General features: G+C 49.4%; 1 protein-coding gene across 2 annotated transcripts in view; it reads right to left on the bottom strand.

Moving 5' to 3' along the window:
* Window positions 1-25,330, bottom strand: part of GSG1L (GSG1 like) — a 203,621-nt gene that overhangs the window by 120,878 nt on the left and 57,413 nt on the right. For both annotated transcript variants that reach the window (XM_032430865.1, XM_032430866.1), the window contains exon 2: window positions 12,035-12,082. In XM_032430865.1, coding sequence (XP_032286756.1) covers window positions 12,035-12,082 — 48 coding nt within the window. The remainder of the gene's footprint in view (window positions 1-12,034; window positions 12,083-25,330) is intronic.

Genomic DNA, 25,330 nt, shown 5'->3' with positions numbered 1-25,330 from the left:
ATGTTCAAGCTGGCTTTGACTGAGCAAGACCCTGCATCAACCCCTCACATGGATTATTCCATTCTCCATTCTCAGAAGAATCGCACAAAGCAGATGCTACTATCCCCATTTTAGAGATGAAGAAAGCGAGCCACAAAGAGGATGAGCAGCATGCCCGCCATCCACAGCCAGTAAAAGCCGAGTCAGGATCTGAATCCAGAGCCTGCGCACTATATTAACACTGCGCTCAGAAACTCTGCATTTAAATCCCAGCTCTGCCACTGGCTGGACCAAAAGCAGGTTTCTTAAGCTGTCGGAGCCTCAGCTCCCCGTCCCAAAAGTGGGGGTGATCATAATAATACCTACTCTGCGGGCTGTTGAAAGGATTAAATGGTACGACATGCCTGGAAGGGACTGGTATGCAGCAGGTGCTCCATGCGTGCTCACTGCATTGCCAGGGCTGGCCTGGGGGAAGCTGCCCCAGAGTGGGGACCCCATTTCTTAGAGTACGCAGTAGGCATGCTCACTATGTTCAGTCCACGGCAGCCACGGAGAGTTTTTTCTTGGGGTCTCAGTTTCCTCATCTGCAAAATGGAGCAGGTGAGATCAGCTCTCTGTACCCTTCCAACCCAGACGGTGTGTGCGTGAGGGCTGGACTCCTTTTCTGGAACTGGAGATGTAACAAGAGGGAAGCAGAGGAAGGTGCATGCAGCATGAGCCCCTGGAGAATCACAAGTGACATCCCACGTGGTGTGGCGGCCCCTTCTTCCTCCCCAGCCCTGTCTGGCCAACATGTAACTTGTCCTTCCCTCTCACTAGACCTCAGTCCTTCCCAGTCGTGACTCGCTTTAGGATTCTTTTCTATTTTAGTAGCTCATTTTGAGGCAGTAAGTGGAACGTTGAAGCACAAGGACCCCGTGGCCCGCCGGCCCGGGTTCCCACCCTGCTCTGCCATCACGACCCATGTGGTCTTGCGTAAGATGACTTAATCTCTCTGGGCCTCAGTTTCCCCACTCATGACTTGCTGTGCCGGCAGCACAAACCTCAGCAAGTTGTTGGGGGATCTGCTGGGTCTGGCATGTTGGCAAAACGGAAAAAAAAATGGGAGGTATTATTTACTCTAAAGCATCTTGGAAAGAATAAAGCGGCACACTAAAACCATGAGTTGATAGATATCATTACTCAGGACGAGGCTTAAAAAATCAGACTTTCTAAATGAATCGATGTAAAGAGAAACAGTAAGTGATTATATGGGGTGGGGGGCAGTACACAGCCCAAACTGGGAAAGTAGTGCAAAATGAAAATGCAGGACCCCTTGTTAAAAAAAAGTATTGGGGCTCCTGGGTGGCTCAGTCGATTAAGCGTCCAACTCTTGATCTCAGCTTGGGTGTTGATCTCAGAGTTGTGGGTTCAGACCCCATGTTGGGCTCCATGCTGGGTGTGGAGCCTACTTAAAAAAAAATTATTAAGAATTTCAAGATAGTGACACTAGAGCAAATGTGAGTCCCTTCTGTGCATGGGACCTTACGTGATTGTATAGGTCACATGCCCATGATGCTGGCCACGGTTCTGTATCTTGACAGGGGTCTGGGCTACATGCATGCATGTTTTTCCTGAAACTCAGTGAATTGTACATTTAAAACTTGTACAATTCACTGTTCCTAAATTATAGCAATGAAATTATATTGATTAAGACAAGGAAACACAACAAAACAGGGTCACAAATTTCCAGCTTATACCAGGCAGTGTGGTGCAACAATGAGATGCAGGTATAGATGGTATGTTGAATGTTGTCTTCTTTTAACCCTGTCTATGTATCCCCGGCCCACACATACAGTTGTACAGGATGTGCACTGCCCAACCTTATGCCATTCACATAGATCGCAGTATGAATCATGACCCCTGGAGTTGCACAGTGAGTAACCTGCCCAACTGAAAGTGGAGAACCCGATTTGTAGCTCTATGTCCAACTTCATTTGAAGGAATCATCGTGTGGCTAACGTTTAAGCTCTTTGTGAAAGCAAGACCTGGGCCAAACAGAAGGGCCTCATTGTAAATTCCATTCTGGGGACAGGTCCAGGAAGAACCAGCCCATGGGAAGACTTTTCTGGGTTATGGAAAGGAGCCAGCATCCTTCAAATTCTGCAGGGCCTGTGCAGCTCAGCAAGCCCTATCCCCGCCCCCACCCACTGCTGAAACCCCTGCTCAGACAGGCAAAGGGCTGGATTGAAGTGTCCGAGCTAATTTCTCACACCAAAGTATGATAAGACCACAGAGTCATTTAGAAATTTAAATTACCACTGTTTACACTTAAGTGAGTCTTCTCACCATGGAGAAACTGTTTCCAATTATGAAACATGAAAGCTGGTCACCGTTTGGGGTTAATATGACACTCTCTCAGAGAGTGAGCAGGCGAGACTACCCAGACATCTAATTACCTGGAAAGATAATCTTGAATAATTGGAATTAGAGCAACTAAAGCAATTACTAGATGTTGTGATCTCCAGGAGCAGTCCTCCACCAGGCTTCGGGATCTAAACACCTTTAATAAGAGCACGTAATTAGAGAAATCCAGAATTTCAGAACAGAAAGTGACAGAACTAGCAGTTCAGAATGAGGGAGGTGACAGGGACCTGTGCATTGCTGGAGAAAATGATGCTGCAGGGTTGTGGGAGGGATGGGTGGGAGGAGAAAGGACGGGGTGCTGCTGAAAGACCTCAGAAGCCTGGAGAGTGAGCCTGAGTTTTACCTAAACCTGCTGTGTGACCTTGAGCAAGGCACTTAACCTCTCTGGGCCCTACCTTCCTTCTACTCTTCAGTCATTCAGTAAATGACTATTGTGCATCTGCCACGTGGACTCTTTTGCACATGCCATTCATCCTACCAGGAATGACAGCCCCTGGGCCCCTTATGCACTAGAAGGAATGCCATTCATCCTTCAGGACCCTCCCCGCATGGCATCCCTCCGCACAGCCTGCCCAGACTCTCATCAGCCCCTTCGGCAGCCCTCTGGCCACCCATCTGGGCCCCAGGTCCACAGATGTGACTGTCCTCCTCATCTGTCCCCTACTAGAAGACTCCTCAAGAGCAGGAGCCGGGGGTGACTCCCCTCAGTGTCCCGGCTCCTGGCACATGGCCTGACACCGAGGAAGGCCACCCACTGGCCTGAGGCAAGGTGGACAAAGTCACCCCCGCCCATCCCTGAAAGCAAGGCTGCAGTCCGCCCTGCCTCCAGGAATTAAATGACACCGAGCGAGGCGGCCTGTGTTGAGAGCTTATTGAGAGTGGCCAGGAAATATTCTCTTTCTATAGGATTCCAGAGCCCTGCTGCCTCCACAAATGGACCAGGGCCATTCAGATGATTGATGAGTCCCACCCTCGGCCAAAGGGCCGCAAGAATTATCTCGATGTTGTCTGGGAGTGGCAGGTGGGAGGGAACAATGGAGGGGTCAACCACTGGGGCTGGTCTCCTGCCTCTTTGTGTCCTGAAGTCTCCAGCTCACGGGATGAAAGAATCAGACCTCTCGCTGTGTCTGGCCCCGGGGCCACAGGTATGTTCCCGGTAACTTGGAAACATGGGGCAGAAGTAACTGAAGCAGTCTGGGGCCAAGGGAGGACTCTGCAGAGGCAGGACCTTTGGGCTGGCTCACGAGGGTTGACCGAGAGTTCCCCAGGCAGACAGAGTGAAAAGATGGCCCAGGACTCACACACGGGCACAGGATGCGCCGGCCACCCTGCGTTCTGGGGCTGCGACCAGCAGGCTGACCTGTGTGGAGCTCCAGTGTCAGATCCCCCTGGCAGCTGGGAAAGCTGGTTGTCCTTTCCCTTCCCCTGCCGGCCTGTTCTGATCTATGCACGCTCAGGTCTAGGACATAAATCAATAAAATGCACTAAATAAATTAAGTGAGCAGCAGAATTGTAAATCGATTTCAGGCGCAGAACAGAGAGGTTGAGGGAACCAACAAGAGCCTATTATGGAAACCGAAGTGAGAAATGACTCAGGCAAGACTCAGGACTGTGGCCGCGGAGCCACCACATTGTTACACATCCCCGAAATATTAAACAAATGAAACCTACAAGCTTTGGAGATTGTTTCACAAAAAGCTGCCAGCTGGTGGCTGCCAGAAATCCCAGCTGGGAAACAGGAGCGGGGAGCAGGGGTGACTAACGCAGCTCAGCCCAGGGGCGTTGGAGGAGACCACAGTCTCCCAGAGTCAGACTCCAGGTTTCCAAACCCAAATGGGCCACCGAGGGTCTATAACGTGGCCCCTGCTCCTTCCTTCCTTCCTTCCTCCCTCCTTTCTTTCTTTCCTTCCTTCCTGCCTTCCTCCCTTCCTTCCTTCCTTCCATCCATCAACTAACGTTTACTAAATTCTTGCTGTGTGCCAAGCCCATCTGTCTGGGGCACGGGAGCCACTGAAAGGACAAGACCCAGTGTCTGTCCTCAGGGAGTGTCCAGTCTGATGGAGAAGATGATCTCAATGCAGAGTGATGGGTCCTAATACGACCAGTCACCATGGGTATCTCTGGGTTCGGGGTCACTTTTCAGAAGAGGTCGGGTGGCTCGGTTGGTTGAGTATCTTGATTTCAGCTCAGGTCGTGATCTCAGGGTCGTGAGATCGAGCCCCGCATTGGGCATGCAGCCTACTTAGGATTCTCTCTCCCTCTCCCTCTGCTCCTCCCTCCTTGCTCTCTCTTGTGCACTCTATCTCAAAAAAAAAAAAAGAGAGAGATTTAAAATTAAAATTATAAAAAAGAGGTCATGTCTAAGCTGGGTTTTAAAAGATAAATAGAAGTTTTCCAAGGCACACAAGAGGTGGTAAAAGCAGGTAGACAGAGGAAACAACATATGCAAAGGCACAGAGGCATGAAAGATGATGGGGAGCTTGAGGGAAGTATATTCGAGTGGGAAGGCAGGGCTGGAGCCCAGGGTCCATGTCAGGGATGGTAGGAAGTGGAGTAAAAAAGGCAGACTAGCTCCAGACAGATCACAAAGGGCCATGATCACCATGTTAAAATATCCTGGCATATTTAAGTTTGGGAGCCAGGGAAGGGGTTCAAGCAGAATCCTGATACAGCTGGAGTTTCACTTTAGAAGGATCATTTAGAATTCAGTGTGGGAAATTTCTGTTTTACTTTTTCTCGAAGAATCACATACAGACAGAAGAAGTGCATCTATCACAAGTATACGGCTTGATGAATTTTCATAAACTGAACACATCTGAGTAACTAGCACCCAAACCAAGAATCGGAACATCACCGGCTGCCTGTGCCCTCTGCACGTCCGTCCCCCTTTGGTCTTCGCGGGCGACCACTGTCCTGACTTCCCAAAGTGCAGCCTCATTTTGCCTGTTTTCCAGTTTTATGTAAATGGAATCATATAGTCTGTATTCTCTTGAATCTGGCCTTTTTTGCCCAAATCCGTGCTGCTGTGAGCAGCTGTAGACTGTTCACCCCCCTTGCTGAATCATATTCCACTATGTGTGCTGATGGGCACTGAGGAAGAGGAGACAGGTTATCGGTGCGGCTGATGACAGCTGTAAATCACGGGAGGCTCAATTAGCTTATTCATTTATTCGCTCATTCTTTTTTTTTTTTTTTTTAAAGATTTTATTTATTTATTTGAGAGAGAGAGAATGAGAGACAGAGAGCATGAGAGGGAGGAGGGTCAGAGGGAGAAGCAGACTCCCTGCCGAGCAGGGAGCCCGATGCGGGACTTTTTTTTTTTTTTTTTTTTTTTAAAGATTTTATTTATTTATTTCATTCTTTTTTCATTCATTCACAGTGAGAGCCCCATGGACCCTGTGAGGGAAAGCTCCAAACTGGGGGGTTAGGAACTGGGGACATTCCCCACATCACACCTTGACAGGTGCCTTGGGACCAATCCTTCCCGGGGCATCCTGTTAATAATGTAAAGGGAGGAAAACCCAGACATCTTCATGGACTCTCTGCAGGGATCTCAGGTGGCAGAATCCCGTCCCTCCTGCCTCTCCCAGTGCAGGGGTGGATTCTTTCTTCCTCTGCGGAGCCCTGCCACCATGCCTGCTAAGCATTTCCTTAGCTCTCTCCCACACCTGTAGGGCAGAGACTTCTTCCTCATTCATGTTTGCACCCCAAATGCCTAGCCCAGAGCCTGCCACGTAGTAGGTGCTCAGGAAACGTTTGTCAAAGTGAAAGGCATGTGTGAGAATGACTGGCATGCAGAGGCAGCTCGGTTGGTGTTCGGCAAGGGAACCCACCCAAACATTTAGGTCCCTCGTGGAGAAATAAATAGGTCACTTTGGGAAGACAATGACCAGGGGAGAGCTTGGGCAGCAAAGCAGTGAGGCTCACACACACACATGCACCTGGGAATCCAGCTGAGCCAATTCCAGCACAACCAGCTGCCAACCATGCTTGAAGCCTGTGGCCAGTGTATTTCTTGCCTCGTTGATGTTGGACGCAGCCACGTGACTTGCTTTAGCCAATGGGATGTTAGCAGACACATTGCGAGCAAAGGTCCAAAATGTGCTTGTGCAGTTAGCCACCTTGCATTTCTTTTTTTTTTTAAGATTTTTTTTATTTATTTGAGAGAGGGAGAGAGAGCATGAGCGGGAGAAGGGGCAGAGGGAGAGGGAGAAGCAGACTCCCTGCTGAGTGGGGAGCCCAATGCAGGGCTTGAACACAGGATCCCAAGATCATGACCCCAGCCGAAGTCAGATACTTAACTAACTGAGCCACCCAGGTGCCCTGCCACCTTGCGTTTCTGTCCCCTCTACCTGGCCCTCAGAATGAACACGCATGGAAGAGACGTGACTGAGCCCAGACTACATCCTGGAACCAAGACAACCTACAACCAAGTCAGCCCACAAACATGTGAGCGAAAAATAAATGCTGAATGCCCCTGAGCTCCGGGATGACTTGTTACCCAGCATTATGGTGGACGTTGCTGACCAGTACACCAGGTTCGAAGACTACCCAGTTGATCACAATTCTTTGGTGGGAGAATCTTATCTCAGTGAATAAGAGACTGAGATTTTGAGAGACAAGGGAAGAGGAAGACAAGAAAGCATGTGAAGCGTTTCCTCTGCATTTTCAATATCAAGTTCACAACATAGAGACACTGCTGTTTATCTGCATTTGCACATTTCATCTTCATAAATTGCTCAGGCATCTTTAATTCGCCCCCTCCTCTGCCTCCCACAGTCTTTGTTCAAGTCTTATTCCACTATTCTGCCAGTGTTCCTCCGGGGCTGGGCTGGATGCCTGAGGCCCAGAGGTAAATAAGAAACCACTGCTATCCTCAGAGGGGCCCAGCCCTGTGAAGGAGAAAGATGTGTGTACAAGTAACTATTACTCAACTCTGATACTGGAGGCCTGAAGTGCAGTGGGGGACAATCTGAGTGTCCAGCTATAGGACTGCTTACATAAATTGTCTCTACGTGATGGAATATTTTATAGTTGTTCCAAAAGATGAGGGTGGTTTTATGTATTGATATGAAAAGCAATTCATGATTTTATATATAAATATATATGTATATGTGTGTATCTATCTATCATCTATCTATCTATCTATCTATCTATCTATCTATCTATCTATCTATCATCTTCAAGGACTAATAAACCAAACCATTATTAGAGAATATCTAGTGGGCTCATAAGAGACTTCCATTTCTCATTTATGCATTTAAGGATCGTTACAATTTTTCTAACAAGAGTGTATACTGTTAAAATCCATGGTCATTTTTCAACCATTCAACAGGTGTTGTGGGGCACCTACACTACCAGGCTTTGCTCCCAGGCACTGGGGACACAGTGAGCCTCACGGGGACAAAATCCCTGCCCTCGGCGAGCTGACCCTCTCTGTTCATCAGGTGAGCGCTGAATACACTGCAAGCAGGAATGAGTGGCGTGCAGGGGTGGAGACAGACTTGGCAGGAGGCAGGGCTGTGATAAGAGGATGCTCAAGGAAGGCTTCCCTGGGGGCGGGGACATTCGAACCGAAACCTGAATGATGAGGAGGGACCAGCCGTGCAGAGAGCTGAGAATAACAGTGTTCTAGAAGCAGAGAACGACAAGTGCAAAGGTCCTGAGGCACACACTCGTTTGGCTGACTCAAGGAACAGTCAGGATCTGGGGGAGCTGGAGTGTGGTGAGGGAGGGGAGATTACAGGAGATGAAACCCAGAAGTTCGGGGCCGGATCCCACAGACTTCACAGGCCATGGTGAGAATGTTTGCTTTTTCTCTGAGTAAGATAGAAGCCAAGGGGGGGCTTTAAACAGGGTTTCACATGAGATGACTTATGCTTTAAAAAGATCATTCCGGCACAAGTGAATCAGGGGGCAAGAATGGAAGGAGGTAAGCAGTTAAGAGATTGTGGCAGGAATCCAGATGAAAAATGGATGCGGTTTAGGCTAGTATAAAACAAAAAGATATTTCCCGTGTGAAACACAAAACTACAAGGGTCAGGCACAAAGGAAGAAAAATGTGTGTCATGGTAAAAATACCGATGCCAGACAAGTATTTTTCCGGGGGACAGGGTCGGGAGGCAAGGGGCGAGAGGGTGTTGGAGGAAATGGCAAAGAGGGGTACTGTTTTTGAAGGGTCTTGAAAGCATGACTGTGGCTTGCCAGGTGGAGGGAGGTCAAGGAAAGAAGGGGAGCACTAGTCTGAGAACGCCCTGAACTCGGCTCAGAGGTCTTGGTGAAGGAGGAAGGGGAAGAATCACACATCACACACGCTCACACACGCACACACACGCGCACACGCATCCACGCATCCGTGCACACACAGGTGTGTGCGTGCATCCATGTGTCGGTGCGCGTGCACACACATCCATGCACACTTGCGCATGGACACACACTGCGCATCTCTGCCTATGCGCACACACCCCCATGCACAAACACACCCCCATGCATCGATGCACACGCACATACTCTGACCTGTACACACACTCTCACAGCAATACCCGCTCATACATACACACACTGACCCTCGACCACACACACACACACTCACTCACTCACTCACAGAGTCTTGGAAGGCCTAGCTTTTTAGCAGAAGAACCAGGCATTTAAGAGCCAAACCGCTCAGGTTCAAAACCCAGCGTCTTAACTGTATGACTCGGGCAAGCCAATTAACTCTCTATGCCTCAGTTTCCTCACCTGTAAAATGAGGATTAAAAGGAGCCAATGTGGGGGCGCCTGGGTGGCTCAGTCAGTTAGGGGTCTGCCTTCAGCTCAGCTCATGATCCCAGGGTGCTGGGATCGAGCCCGCAATGGGCTCCCTGCTCAGCAGCTAGTCTGCTTCTCCCTCTGTGATCTCTCTCACTTTCGCTCTCTCTCAAATAAATAAACAATATCTTTTAAATAAATTTACAAAAAACAAATAAAATGAGCCCATGTGTGTAAAGCTCTCAGAACAGTGCCCAGCACCCAGTAAGCACCGCATAAAGCTGGTTAGCGTGAGTGCCATGGTTATTACCATGTCAGGCAGACCAGAAGGTAAGTCACAGAGGGAGCGGGCACAGGGACAAGAATGCAGGAGAGGAGTGTGCTTTGGGAGAGAACACACCTGGGCTCAAACACCAGCCCCAGACTCCCAGTGTGGCCTCGAACCACACACTCCATCTCCGCGGCCCGGGGTCCTCGTCTGGGAGATGGACCGTCACGGTGAGAGGCGAGCACAGGGATGGACCCTTGAGCACCACATTCCTGCAGGCTTCTCCGGAGGGCCGGGTCGGGGGGCTGCGCGACAAACCCCGCCGATCCAAGGGACAGCTGAAGCGCTTGACTGGCAGCGAGTACGTGAACACCGTCCTGCCACCTGGCGGCAAAGCCAGCGCGCTCGGCCTCCTTATAAACATTTTCACATACACAGCCAGAAGATCCGTGGCGTGGCCGCCAAGCCCCGGAAGAAAAATCACGAGGCCAGTAAAACACAAAGACACAATCTCTCTGGGGCCCTCGGTCCTCATAAAAGAAGCAGGACTAAAGGTCAAATGTCTCCAGGAGGAGGACGAGCATCCCACGTGCCGCCATCCACGGACACACGCGTCCCCACACCGCACACGCTCACACGTGCACACACACACACGCACAGGCTCAGCCGGGCACACAAGCGCATGCACGCTCCCACGGGCACACGCGTGTACATGCTCAGCCACGGGTGTGTGCCTGCACCTAGTCGCGGGAGCACCTGCTCGTGCATGCATACACTCCCGGAAGCCAGAGGGGGAACACAGGCGGCCCCGGGCCTCCAAGGTCTTGGGGCTTATGCGCTGAGCACTGGCAAGGGGCTGCCTCCAGGTTCGGGCTTGTAAGACGCAGGACAGCGGAGGGGTCTGAAGCCTGGGCTCTGCCCCACATGAGAAGGGACACTTAGGTGGCTCCCTGTCTGTAAGGCTCAGATTCCTCATCTGGCAGTGGGCTGAGTTGTGGGGGGGCTTCTCAGTTAATGCCTGGGAACACAGTGCGGGCACATATTAGCACTAGGATTCCTAGCGCTTCCTGACCCCGGCTTAGAAGCTGAGGCCCCGATGCTCAGCTCAAAACTTCAGGGGTGGCCACCTGTAGGAGCCAAACGGGGCGCGGTTGCTGGGAAGCCAGGGAGGAAACTGAGGAGGCAGCCCCCCCTGCTGAAAGCCTGCTTGCTCAGCGGGAGGTGGCTGGGCCTTTTCCTGTGCCTGGGGGTCCCTGTCTCACGGGCTGCCACTTGGCCGGAGCTCACCAAGGGGACAGTGTCTGCGAGGCAGGAACATCACCAGCCTCCATGACACATGGCCCTCTCGCCCACACCCCCTCCGCCAACACCCAAGATGGGTCAGGGACCGAGGTCCGGTCTCTGACCCTCCAGACACTCACTGCAGGGAAGCCACGAGCCCGGCCCCACCAGCAGGGGGCGTGAGTGGCCACAAGCCCTGGACTTCAGCATTTCTCCTGAGCCAGGCATGCCGAGATCCCCCTTGTTGGGACAGTTTCTAGGACTGGACTTCTGCCTCAGTTTCCCTGCCCCGGCACCCAGAATCAGAGCCCTCTCCTAGTCTCCAGGCTGAAGACACCAGCACACCTGCTCTCTCCTGGCTGCCCTCCTGCTTGGTGGCAGGGGGTAGGCGGGTCGGGAGGCGGCCAGGGCCCTGTGTTCCTTTGGCAGCACGTCTTCCAGCATCTGCTCTCTTGCTCTCCCATAATACTAAAGCCCCCGACTTAGCTGAGCACACACAGTTGCCGGGACAACAACCTCATTTCCCAGCCTCCCTTGCAGCCGGGATCAAGTTCTGGCCAAGGAGACATGAGCAGGTGCTGTGGGCAACTTCTAGAAACCTTGGAGTTGACATGCAAGCTTTGCCCTTTCTCCTTTGCCCCCTCTCAGCTGCTGCCTGGAAGGCAGGTGTGACAGCTGGAGCACCAGCTGCCGTCTTAGACCATGAAGACAAAAGCACAGAGATGATGGAAAGGGGCAGCAAGGTTCTGGAGCGGAGCCACCCTGGACTGGCTGCTTTCAAACTTTTATAAAAGCAGTGCATATTTCTCCTCTGAAGCCAGCTATTTTAGACCACCATTCCTTACAGCTAAACCTAATCGCTGTGCTCACCCCACACGCGAGCTGGGCCAGCCCCTGACCATCCTATCTGAGCATCACTGGGGGTCAGAATCTCTGCTCTTGGGCCCCGTGCACCAGGGAGTGACAGACACAGGACATTTGGATTCCCGCCCCCTCCCCAAGGTCAAATCCTGCAGCTGGGATGCAGTGCCCCCAACACTGGTCTAACCTGACCCCAACTTCCGCACACCCGTCCTACCTCTCCCCAAATCCTGGTGCACACTGGAAGTATGAAAGCGTAATGACTCTCAGGACCGCCCCACTCGGGGGCAGGACAGGATGATCTTCCATCTGCCTCTCTCCCCTTCCCGACTGCTCAAGAAACTTGGAGCTTGGCAGGATTATGGCTCTCTGGGGAGCCATCGCCCAGGGACACTGCTGGAGGAACCCTCACGGGGCTGAGGGAAGCCACCTGGGCAGGAAGTGTCTCTGAAGGGCACTGGGCTTGCACACCTGAGCGGGGGCCACACTTACCCTTCTCCGATGCCGGGGCCAGGTCAATGAAGCTGCGACATTTTTCACCTTCGAAAAGAAAAGAAGGGTTTTCAGAATGTGAGAGGAAATGAGAGCTTCAGGCTTTCGCCTCTCCCCTTCCCTGAGCCTCGTCACCGAGCAGGGAGTGGGGCCCCGAGCATCTCTAACCCTTATTCCCAGAAACTCAACGTCCCCGAGGAAATTGTGGACAGAGAATCTGCAAACTCAGCTAAACAGCACGAGGGATGTCACCTCTGCGCTCACCCCCTTTCCAACCCATCCAGCCAGGTGGCTCGCACCTGTCCAAGCCCCGGGCCCCTTCCCCAGCCCCCACCCCATCCAGACCCAGCAGGATGAGGGCAACCCCTCGCTGGGCTCCCCAGGCCTCCACACTGCCCCCGCCAGAGGGATGCTCTCAGGACACACACTCTGATCGCATCACACACGCACCCAGGCATATACACTCCTGCTCAAACCCTCTGATGACCTTCCAAAGAATGAAGCCCAAGTTCCTTCACGGGGACCCCTGCACTCAGCCCCGACACTCCACCAGGAGGCCTCACACATGCTGTACCCCTGTCGGGGACACGCTTCCCCTATTACGAGCTCTCACGGCACCCTGACCCTCTCCGACGCCAGTCGCCTTACAATTCCACTTTTTGCATATGATTCTTGGATGGATGGCCCACAAGTTGTAAATGCCATGAGGGCATGCCCCGTATTCTCAGTGTGTTCCATCCCCCCGCGTGCTCAGGCCAAACACTTGGCGTCAACCTTGATTTCTCCCTTTGTCTCACACGTCCACATCTGATCTGTGGCTCTTGCTTGGTGGTATATCTAGAATCTGACCACTTCTCACCCCCTCCACGGCTCCAGCCACCATCTCCCACCTACATTATGGCGGTAGCCTCTGCCTGGGTCTCCCTGCTTCTGCCCTTCTCCACACAGTGGCCAGAGGATCCTGTTATAACCTATGAAGGATTATTATGTCCTTCTCTGTTCAGAACCCTCAGAGGGAGAACCCAAGTCCTCCCAGTGGCCGACAAGGCCATTACCTCCCTGACCTTATCTCCTATTAGCTTCCCCCTCACTCACTCGGCCCCAGCCATATTGGCCTCCTTGCTGATCCTTAAATTTGCCAGGTATACCCCTACCTCAGGGCCTTTGCACATCCTGCCACTTCTACCTGAAGCATTTTCCTTTCAGATAGCTGAATGGTTTGCCCTTCCTCTTTTTTATCACCTTCCTCAAATGTTACCTTCTCAGGGAGGCCTTTCCTGGCTAATCTATTTAATATTCCACAGGTCCCTCCCCTGACTGCCCATCTCTCTTCCTGCTGGACCCCTACTGCCTGAAACAGTGTCTGGTACATAGTGAATGCATAATACATATTTGTTGAAGAAGTATATCAATGAATAAACAAAAGGATGACTAGACAAACAGATGAGCAAATGAATGAATGAATGTCTTACACCCAAACTTTGGGTGTAAAATTTACAAAACTGCAACTTTTCAGTCTCTTCCAGGGCCTCCTTGACACTGGGCACTGGGCTGACCACCAAGGACACAGTGATGAGCAAGATGGCCCAGCCTCCAGGCCCCTGTGTCACAAAGGTAGCACACGAAGATCCTGAGAGAGGAAAAATGTTGCCTACAAATCCAGCTGAAGAACCAGAAGAGCTGACTATGCTGGGCCCACAGCCCACACAGCAACAATCAAATGGGCCAGGCAGATACTGCCCCCTTCAGATGGGGGACGAGCCCTGGAGTCTGCCACAGTCCCCGTCCCTCACTGCTGCTCTCCCTCCAGCCTCACGGAAGCCACCCAGATGGCCCCTGGGACACTAGATCAGATGACCTTTAGGGTCAGCTTGCAACCCTGGGTTTAAGGATTTTACTGCTAATCCCAGCAAGGATATAGACTTTGTGTCAAAATGGAACCAATGTGAGTTGGGGGGTGAAAAAGACCCGGAAGCTTCTAACATTCTCAATTCATGTGTCTGCTTGAAGCTTCCTAAGTTCTCTAAGAAGGTCCCTGGAAGCCCCTTTGGGATCCCGAACGTCCTTCCAGCCCCATATAAACGCAAAGCCAGACAAGGGGTGTGCTGGCCGATGAGGCTGAGAAGGAAGGCGGGGGCCAGATCACAAAGTGTCTTGAGTGCCAAGCTAAGGAGTGGACTCGTGACTTATTCACATCACCCCTCCTAAAGAATCACGAGGCCACAGGTGGCTGGTTGGGGCTCCTGTGGCTTCCTCCCCAGGCTCTATGCTGAGATGCAAGACCCTCAACTGCTTTTACAGATGAAGAAAATAAGGCTCAGGGCCACTGAGTGACTAACCAGGACCACGCAGCAAGTCAGAGCTACCAAGATTAGAACCCACTGAAAGAGATGTTTGCTGACAGCCAAGAACTGGAAAGGAGGATAAAAACGTAAGAATTGGTAGCGTGCTAGAATGGAGGGATTTGAATGAATTGTTTCGAACTTTCTTTAATGTTACTTTGTTTTCTCAAAATTTGGAGAGAGAAAACATTAATGGTCAAATTCAGACCAACACCCAGGGCCACGTTCAGACTTTGTGGGTCCTAGGCACTTTGGTCTGTTGGGATCCTTCCCAAATTAAAAAAAAATTAAATTAAAAGTTATATTTTACACTTGCATTGGCTAAAGACAAATATATTAACATTATATGTAAAAATTTTTCTTTGGGTGGCCCCTGGGTGGCTCAGTCATTAAGCGTCTGCCTTCGGCTCAGGTCATGATCCCAGGGTCCTGGGATCGAGCCCTTCATCGGGCTCCCTGCTCCGTGGGAAGCCTGCTTCTCCCTCTCCCACTCCCCCTGCTTGTGTTCCCTCTCTCGCTGTGTCTCCCTCTGTCAAATAAATAAACAAAATCTTTAAAAAAAAATTAAAAAAATAGAATTTTTCTTTGCCTAAAGGTTTAGCTTTTTCTTCTGATTTTAAAAGAAACTAAAACTTCTGCTGGGGTCCATGAGAGCATTGTGGGCCCTTGGCTCCATGACTCCAGATGGGAGGGAGAAGGGGGCCCTACAGCTCTGGGTCTCCCAGCTCCACATCAATGTCTTCCCACCACCACTGGGCTCCTGATAATATGTAAAACTGATGTGCTAAGCATTTTGCCTTCTCTTCTTTAACGGTTTTACTGAGCTATGATTCACATGCCATATAATTCACCAGTGTAAAGTATACAATTTAAAGATGTTTAGTGTATTCTTAGTATAGTCACAAGATTGTGTGACCATCACCACAATCAATTTTAGAACACGTTCATTACCCCCAAAAAGAAACGCCATACCTATTACAAGTCAGTCCCATTTCTCCCAATCCTCCCGGCACTGGGCGACCACTGATCTATTTTCCTTCTCTACAGATTTGCCTATTCTGGACATTTCACATAAGTGGAATTATACAATAGGTGGCCTTTTGTGTCTGGCTTCTTTCACTGAGCATGATGTTTTCACATGAATCAGTGATTTGTTCCTTTTTTTAAGACTGAATAATATTCCATCATATGGATACATCCCATTGTGTTTATCTTCATTGGTTAATGGACTTGGGGTTTGTTTCCACTTTTTGACCATTGATGAACAAGATTCATGTACAAGATTCTGTGGGGACAAATTTTCATTTCTCTTAAGTATATACCTAGGAGTGGAAATGCTAGGTCACGTGGAAACTCTATATTTAGCCTTTTGGGGAACTACTAGACTATTTTCCAAAGTAGGTGCAGCATTTTACATTCCCACTAGCAATGTGTAAGGGTTCCAATTTCTCCACATCTTTGTCAACACTTGTTGACAAACACTTGTATCTTTTTTTATATTATAGGCATCCTTCCAGGTGGGAAGTGGTATCTCATTGTGGCTTTGATTTGCATGGCTCTAATTACTAGTGATGTGAAGCATCTTTCCATGTGCTTCTTCACCATTTGCATGTCATCTTTGGAGAAATGTCTATTCAGATCCTTTGCCCATTTTTAATTGGATTATTTTATCATTTTATTATTGAGTTCTAAGAGTTCTTTTTATATTCTGCATACATACACCTTATCAGATATCCAACTTGCAAGAATTTTGTCCCATTCTGTGAATAGTCTTTCCACTTTCTTGATGGTGTCCTTTGAAGTGCGAGAGTTTTAAATTTTGATGAAGAAGCCAAATTTATCTATTTCTCTTTTGTTGCTCATGTTTCTGTGTCAGATCTCAGAAGACTTTGCCTGACACAACATCATGAAGATTTCTTCTTTCTTCTAAGAGTTTTATCATTTTAACTCATACCTTTGGGTCTGTTATCTATTTGATGTTGACTTATGTATATGGTGTACAAAAGGTGTCCAACTCCATTCTTTTGCCTGTGGATATCCAGTAGTCCCAGCCCCATTTGTTGAAAGACTGTTCTTTCCCCCATTGAATTGTCTTGGCACCCTTGTCAAAAGTTAATTGACTATAAATGGGAGGGTTTATCTTGTTCTCTCAATTCTATTCCATTGATCTATATATCTATCCTTATACCGGTACCACACTGTTTTTGATTACTGTAGCCTTATAGTAAGTTTTGAAATTGAGTAAGTCCTCCAACTTTGCTTTTCATTTATAAGATGATTTTGGCTATTCTGGGTCCCTTGCATTTCCATATATGAATTTTATTTTTTAAGACTTACTTATTTATTTTGGGGGGGAGGGACCGAGGGAGAGAGAGAGAGAGAATCTCCAGCAGACTCCCTGCTGAACACAGAGCCTGATGTGGGGTTCGGTCCCATGACCCTGAGATCATGACCTGAGCAGAAATCAAAAGTCAGACACTTAACCGACTGAGCCATCCAGGCACCCCTCTATATGGATTTTAAAATCAACTTGTCATTTTCTGGGGGAAAAAAGCCAGTTGGATTTTTCTTTTAAGATTTTTATTTTTAAGTAATCTCTATACCCATCATGGGGCTTGAACTTACAACCCAGAGATCAAGAATTGCATTCTCTACTGACTGAGCCAGCCAGGCACCCTGCCAGTTAGAATTTTAATAGGGACTGCACTGAATCTGTAGATCAATTCGGGGAATACTGCCACCTTAATAATATTATGTTTTCCAATCCATGAACATGGGATGTCTTTCCATTTATTTAGATCCTCTTTAACTTCTTCCAGTAATGTTCTGTAATTTATGGAATATAAGTTTTGCACTTCTTTTGTTAGATTTATTCCTAAGAATTTTATTCTTTCTGATGCTATTGTATATGGAATTGTTTTATTAATTCCATTTTCAGACTGTTCACTGCTAGGGTATAAAAATATGATTAATTTTTATATATTGACCTTGTACCCTGCAATCTTGCTGAATTCGCTTATAAGTTCTAATAGTTTTCAGTGGATTCTGAGGATTTGCTATATTCAAGATCATGCCATCATAGAGATAGTTTTACTTCTTCCTTCCCAATCTTGATATCTTTTATTTCTTTTTCTTGCCTAATTGCTCTGGTTAAAATCTCCAGCATGATGTTGAATAAAAGTGGCAAGAGCAAATGTCCTTGTCTTGTTCCTGATCTTAGGGAGAAAGCATTTATTCTTATATCATTAAGTATGATGTTTGCTGTAGGCTTTTCATAGATAATCTTTATCAGGTTGAGGACATTCCTCCTATTCCTAGTTTGTTGAGTGGTTTTATTGTAAAAGTGTGTTTGCCTTCTATTTAATCCCATAATAACCTGCAATGATGTAGCTCTGAGAATCCCTATTTAGAGACAAGCAAACCGAGGCTCTGAGCTTCCAGTGACTTGCCCAAGATCACACAGCCAGTAATAATGGAGCAGGACTCAGTCCAGATCTGTAGACTCCAAACTCCATGCCTTAAAATTTTTCTAGCTATCTCTTCCAATTTGCTATGTCAAAACTTCCTACTGCAGCCAGCCATTCCCACTGGGTAGAGCTGAAAGGAATCCCCTGAGAACAGAGAACAGAGAATCCCCGTGCAGACAGTGAAAATCCACCAGGGGCCAAATAAAATGGCTCTCACACTTCTATTTCTGCTACATCGACAAGACTGAATGGAAGATGTTTGAGCAGAGATGGTCAATGCTGAAGTTTAAGAAAAAATCATAGTAATGATATAAGGAAGACTGGATATTTCGATGGTCAACAAGTCTAATAACTGAAATCCAAACACAGAAGGGAGTTTTTTCTCCAGACCCTTGTGCTTCATAATAAAAATTAGCTAACCATTTGTGTGAAAGATATCAAACTGTACCATATTGTCTTATTGCTTTTAGAAGTAGCCTTTAAAACATCTTTGTCAATTATCATTAAGTTGATATGTTTAACTAAGAAATTTAATTGGGGTATAAAACTAAAAACAAGAGCACTTTATCTCTTCAGACTGAGGCTTGTCAATTAGATCATGGAGCTGTGGCATGTTACTGCCACCTGATGGCAGCGTACCTTCTGTGAATCCTGGAACATGAAAGCTGGGAAGGATCCTAGACTTCATCCAACTTAAGTGGTTCTCAGCCCTGGGAAGCCCACGCCTCACCTACAGAGACCCAATTTAATTGATCAGTGTGGGGCCTACACTTCAGTGGGGTTTTAAAAACTACCCGGGTGATTCCAGCATGCAGCTGAGATCTGCACTCCAAACTGACTTGTAAAAAAAATCTATTTTCAACATTAGAAAAACAATAGTAAGTCATCTTAGTGATGACAACAGTGTCTGTGGGGCAGGATAGCAGAGTGGCCAAGAGCCTAAGTTCTGGGATCAGCAGATCTGGGTTCAAATCCTGGCCCTGTCATTTCTGGCCACGTGAGTCTCCAGTCTTTCTGTGCCTTGATTTCCTTGACTGTTTAATGGGTATAGCACCTATAAGGGTGTTGTAAAGACTTGACATGGGCACAGACCTTAGACATGATGCCTAGACCAGAGTGAGTGCTTAGGAAATGGTGACTGTCATCATCATCACTGTCATCAAATAGGACTCAGAGGAAACATGGGGCATGGCCTCTGCAGTCCAATGGAAAGGAGATCAGACTGATGCACAGACCACCAGCATGGTGGGTGGAGGCGGGGAGTGGGGCTGAGAGCAGGGGCCCTATTGCCAGACCCGCCTGGGTTCAGCTTGGCTCCATCACTTACTAGATGCATGACTCAACATTAACCTTCTGGTGCCTCAGTTTCCCTATCTATAAAAAGTGAAAACCACCAATGCTAGTGTTTCTATAGTACTTATAACAGGGTGGACTGGTAGGTAGGTGGTGCCAACCACCAGGTGGTACAGCTAGGACAGCTCAGTGGGCAGGAGTCCACACTGCCAAGTGGCAGCTGCAGGGATGTATAGTTCCCCCATGAGTCTGTGCCCGGGATGTGGCCTTGCACTCTCCATTGTCTCCACCAAACGCATGGACATTGTCCAGTAATTGTCCCATTTTTGCCCCTTGAAGATGCCCTTTCTCCCATTGCTACCTCCCACTCTGATTCCTTTGACTCGTGGTGGGCTACCAAGAATTGAGAAGGCAAAAGAGAGCATCTCCTCCCCAGGAAGGAGAGTTCCCTAAAGACCCACTGTGTTCCCAGAGATCCACTGGAGGGTAATGCTGCCCCACTTCAGAGAGGACACAGAAAGAAGGAATTTGTACAGAAGAGGGTGGAGCCAGCAGACCCCAGGGAAAAAGTGTTTTGGGGATCCATGAGCTGCAGAACCTCCACAGACCCCTAAGGAGATGTCAGGACCTTCCAGGAAACCAACCTGAGAAAGCTGGACATTGGAGTCAGGGGTCAGGCTTAGCAAAGATCCTGTACCCCAGTGAGGATCCCATGGCCCCTGTGGGCCAGAAAACCATCAGCAGTGGGGAGAAGAGGGGCAGGAAAAAAGTAGAAGTCTCTCCCAAAAGTTCTGAAGGCTTCCCATGACCCATGGGCTGGCAGGGAGCCTCAATTATGTGGGGTCTGAATTTCTCCCTACCTTGGAGACTGGAAGCTCAGTCCCATTAGATTAGAGAAATAAAGTAATGGGAGATTCCTTGCCTGTAAGAAGTGAGAGTTCATATTCATACCCACACGGCCTCAAAGGGGAACATCCTGTATGGGGTCCTGATCACTGCACCTTGCCCTGAGGCAGGTGGCCAGTAAGTGGGGCTTGGTATCCAACCCCAACACAAGGGTGGCCAACTCATGAGATCTCAATGGGTGGCAGTGACTGAGGCAAGCCAGAGGGGAGTGGGTAACCTAGAGAGGGTATGCCCTGTCTAAAGGAATGTGAAGTGACCTCCTGGCCATCTGGACCAGTCAGGGTCCTGGCAGGAAACAGATGGCACCCCGGAAAGAGCTTCTGAAGACAGCTGAGTGAAGGGACTCTTCACAGAAGGGTGGACAGAGGCGAGGGGCTAGCAACAGTGGGGAGTGGCTCACCTCCCCTAGCCGAGGGGGGCAGGCAAGGGAAAGGAGTCTGTGAGAGGTGAAGCCACAGAGGAGGATTTGGCACTGGGAGCTCAGCCACACTGAAACAAGCATCAGAACCAGAAATTCTGGTGTGGGGCCCAAGAACCTGCATTTCTAACAAGTTCCCATGGGCTGCTGATGCTGCTGGTCTGGGAACCTCATTTTTGAGAACCACTCCTTAGAGGAACACGTCACTGTCAAAACCTCAGCAGGGAGAAAGTGAGGCAGGAGAGGGGGAATACCCCCACCTTTCTCTCCTTCTGCCCTCTGATTTCCTACTGGCTCCTCCCACTAGCCAGGACCAATGAGAAACCAGAGGGCACAGGGGCCATTCCATCTGCAGTCTCCCCCCGGAAATCCCCCACTTCTCCCTACCCCCACGCCTGGCACAGAAAGGTCAGAGGACAGACTTCCACAGTCACTTACCACAATCACTATCTAAAATGATATTGTGTATGTATTTGATTATGTGTTCATTGTCTGTGTCCTCTATGGGATGTATGAGGGACTTCTCCTCGGCTGTGGGCATTATTCACAAGCAGGTAAGTGCGGACCCTGGGTCTGACCATATTCTGTAGCAGGGTGGAGGATGCATGCCCAGAAAGAAGGCAATAATGCAGAATTCTCCCCCACTCCTCACTCTTCCTTACCCGCCCCCTTTCTCTCTCTCTCTCTCTGAATCCTAGGAATCCAAATCACATCAAGCAGTGATTTGGGGATGTGTTTGAGTTAATTTTGATCCTGAAAAACATTCTTCTCTTAGATTCCCACTATCAGTGCTTTGTATTCATACAATTGTATTCACCCAATGTTTATTGGCTGCCTCCCATGTGCCAGGCATTGTTCTAGGTGCTGGGGATATAACAGTGAACCAAGAGAGAATTCCCTGCCCTTGTGGCTCTTCTGTTCTTATATTGAAGTGTACATTATCAGCCACTCAAAATCCATGCACCAAAGAAGGGCATTCCCCAGCTCCTCTGAATAACGCCTAGTGTCTCTGCAACAAACAGAAGCTCTGTGACCATGGGTCCCGTTCACTGCTGTGTCTTCAATGCCTGGGACAGTAACAGGGGCTCCAGACATGACTGTGGATTAATGAATAAATGGAGAGCATTTCGTAAATTGCCTTTATCAAGAATTACACCAAATGTCTGCAGAATCCTACAGGCCACCACACCTGTAGGCAAAGGTGAGACAGGAAGCTGAGCTGAGCTGGAGTGTCTCAGGGCCGATCTAAGACAAGAGAGACAAACAGAAAGCGGGGGGAGTCTTCACTATCAAGTGAAGAGGAGGTGCCCCGTTGGGCAGCCATACCCAGTCTCACACCCGCCATGATGCATGGACACCTGAGGATCACCTGGACATGACTCTTTGAATGCCACACACCTCCTCCTTTCCTGCTGCTTTGTGCCTGGGGGTTCTGATGTATAGCCTTACATTTTCTCACCTCCCAATCTCAACATCTTCTCTCCTTCCATTTTTCCATGTCTGAGCCATCCCCAGCCTTCGGGATCCAGCTCAATGCCCACCCTACACCCCCACCAAGAAGACCACTTTGTTCACCAACCACCTACCCTTCCCCAAAAGAGAAGTCTCCCTGCTCTGAATTTCCAGCATTTTATCACAATATCTCTCATTTATATTGTCTCACTCTGTCTCAGGCACAGCTTGGCCCCTCTGGCTTGGTCCCCTTTGGGGCTGTAAATGGCAGATCTCCCCACCAGCAGGCAGAAGCTAGAATGTATTATGTTGCCCAAGATCCAGGATCCAATGACCCAAGGAGAGTCCAGGGCAAGCACCATGCTAAGAACTTGGCACGCATCACAAATGAATGAGGTCAGTATCTATCCCCATTTTACAGATGAGGAAGTGAGGCTCACACCAGGCAAAGCAACCTACCCAAGGTTACACAGCCAGGAAGTGGCAGAATCAAGATGTGGGCTCAGCTCCGTGTCTTTCCAAAGCTCTCTCCTTCACGCAAGGGACTGACTTGTCCAGAAGCAGGATAGAGATCCAGGACATTCCATAGCCAGCTGAGATTTTTGACCTCAACAGTGTCTCTGAAATGTCCTTCTTAAACATTTTATTATGGGAAATTCCCATCTTGTACAAAAGCAGAGAGACTAGTGCAAGGAGCCCCATGTGCCCACCCCCGGCTTGGAAACTGTCACTCCACGGCCAGTCTTGTCTCTTTACGCCCGTAGCCCCCACCACATAGGGTTATCTTGAAAAATCCCAGAAGTTGTGTCTAAATGTCTTTTTGAAAGATTTGCTTGCTCAGAAAAGACAAATGGAAGGTCGTTTCTTCCTAGACTCTGTGACATCACCCTATGGGGCTGGTGGCTTTTGGCAGCATGGGAAGAAAACACCTACCCCGAGGGGCCCTGACCCGCCCTCACTGCTGACTGCTTCTGACCCACTGTCTGCAGGGACCCGGCCGAGCTCAGGATGGGGAGGGGAGAGCCTCAGATATTGCCCTCAGGACAGGGGCTGGAGCTTGTCAGCACATCAATCCCGCGCCAATGGGAGCACCCGGCACGTGTCCCCAGCAGAAACGAGGCTTCCAGGAATACACCCGGGACACAACCGGCCAGGTCACAGCTGCCTGTGCTCGGGCTCACCACTCCCGCCTGATGCCAGGAAGCTCCGCCCGCGGTCCCTCCCCCGGGTCCAGTCTACTTGAGGAAAAGGCTGGGCTGTGGCAAGCGGAATGGAGTCAGGTGCACCAGGGTGCGCGGGGGCCAGCAGGGTGTGCCCCCTGGTGAAAAGCCTGGGCTCTGACTGCAGAGGGACCTGAGTTCAAACCCCAGCTCTGCCACCCACTAGCTGTGGGACTATGGGGGGACGATGGATTTATTCGGTTGGGAGGTTTTTGCCGGTAAAGGGTGATCATTTCCACCTCATGGGGTTGCTTGAGGGCCAAACGAGGTAAAACAAGACATCTCTACTTGGGATTTAAACCAGACAACATCTGCAGAAGGACCAACTCAATGTGCTGACCCCCACACCCCTACTGTCACTCATCAGAGTTCTCAAGGCTCCATCCTTGAAAAGGGGTGCTCTTCAGAAGCAAATGGAGGTGTCTGGGCTCAGAAGCCAGAAGACATGAGTTCAAATCCCTCCTCTGCCTCTTCTTAGCCATGTGACCTCAGAGAGTGACTTTACCTTTCAGACCTTTTCCTCACCTGCAAAATGGAAGTCATTGGGCACCTGCCTTCTAGGCTTGCAAAAAGGATGAAAACAGAAGAGTGCATGAAAATGCCTGTCGTGTGCTTGGCCCTGTAAATAAGAGCCATTTCTGATTTTTGACTCCTTCTCTGGATCCTAGGTTAGAGACACATTGCACTCTTCCTGAGGAGAGCCGGGAAGTCTTTCCAAGCCAGAAGCAGGAGGCCATAATGGTGCAACCTCACCCTGAGCAAGTGGAGGAAACCTGGCAGGGGCACAGGTAGAATGGAGGGAGGTGGCCAGAAGCAGATGCCCAGGGCTGGCAGAAGGTCTGGGGAGCGCTGAGGGTCGGCCAAGTTGCCCTTGGCATGAACACGCGGGAGTCCAGGTCTGGCTGGCAGCGGAAAGATGGGCAGCAAGTGGGAGGGGCGCTGGGGAGACCAGAGTCCTTGGCTGGGTCCCCAGATCCCAGGTCTGAGGGTTGTGACTTAATTCCATACCCCACCAGATGGTGTAGTTGAGGTTTCTGTGGCGGGCAGGGTGGGGAGCGGCATCAGGGGACCCATGGGGAGGGGACTGGTGAGAGAGAGGCAGTCACACTAGCCTCACAAAGCAAGCCAACAAATACTTGCTAATATATATGGGGCACGAACTTCGTGCTTTATAAACTACCATCCCCACTTTTAACTGATGAAGAAACTGAGGCACAGGAAGACCGAGTAACTGGTTTAAGTTCACTCAGCCAGTGGTGGGAGCCAGGATCCAAACTGAGTCGGCTCAGCGGAGCCTTTGCATTTGGCCACGACCACCTCCTCGCAGAATAAGCAGGTTCTAGAAAATGCCATTCTTCCCAAGGGAAGTCCCAGATGCCCTCCAAAGAGGACTCCACACGTGGCAGGAGAAATCAGCAGCCACCAGGATGTGACCGCATTTGCAGATGCCCAGCCAACAGGACCCAAACGTGGCTGATTCTGAGTTGGGTTCTGAGACCCAAATTCCGTGGAACCCCAGCTCCGGGCAGATGCATGGCTAGTCTTTCTCTATAGCAGGTGCTTTCAACTTGCTAGGAGGGCAGAGAAGAGCTGGTCCTGGACCCCAACAGCCAGGGCCAATGAGAAATAATTTTAACTGTTTGGCAAGGGCAAAAGTTCACACACCTTCACTGGCTGAATTCAAGGAATTCAGCTCCAAGATCAGAGAATAAAGAAAAATGCCAGCAAATCTTGTGCGAAGCTTCTCCTCTCACGATCCAGGCTGACAGCGGAGCCTTGGCAAGCACTCCCTTAGAATTCTCCAGAGGCCTCTGCCAGTTCAACTGACAGGGCAGCAGATGGTACACACTTATCTGCTGATGATATTTTGATTTATTTATCTCTTACAGATGGTACCATGCCTTGATTTCTGGCAGGAGTCCAAAATGTGGGTCAACTTTCTGGGGATAATCATTTCTCCAAGTGGATAAAATAGTGGAGACTGAAATCCTGCCTGGCATCATGACCTCATCACCATGGTCTCCAGACATACCTTGCTCAGGCATTTCAGGCACTGTGGGGAAACTGTAGGGAAAGAATTGTTCTAAAGACCTTTTTATAGCTGGAAGAACCTAAATGCTTATTGTTAAATTAATACCATACTGATTAAATATAAGAACTCTGAACTCACAGAGCCCTGAGCTGAAGCTCCATGACTC

Source organism: Phoca vitulina, unplaced genomic scaffold, assembly GCF_004348235.1.
Source record: "Phoca vitulina isolate PV1807 unplaced genomic scaffold, GSC_HSeal_1.0 scaffold45, whole genome shotgun sequence".
NCBI lineage: Eukaryota > Metazoa > Chordata > Mammalia > Carnivora > Phocidae > Phoca > Phoca vitulina.
The sequence above is the reverse complement of the archived record's forward strand: the minus strand, read 5'-3'. Positions and strand labels throughout refer to the sequence as shown.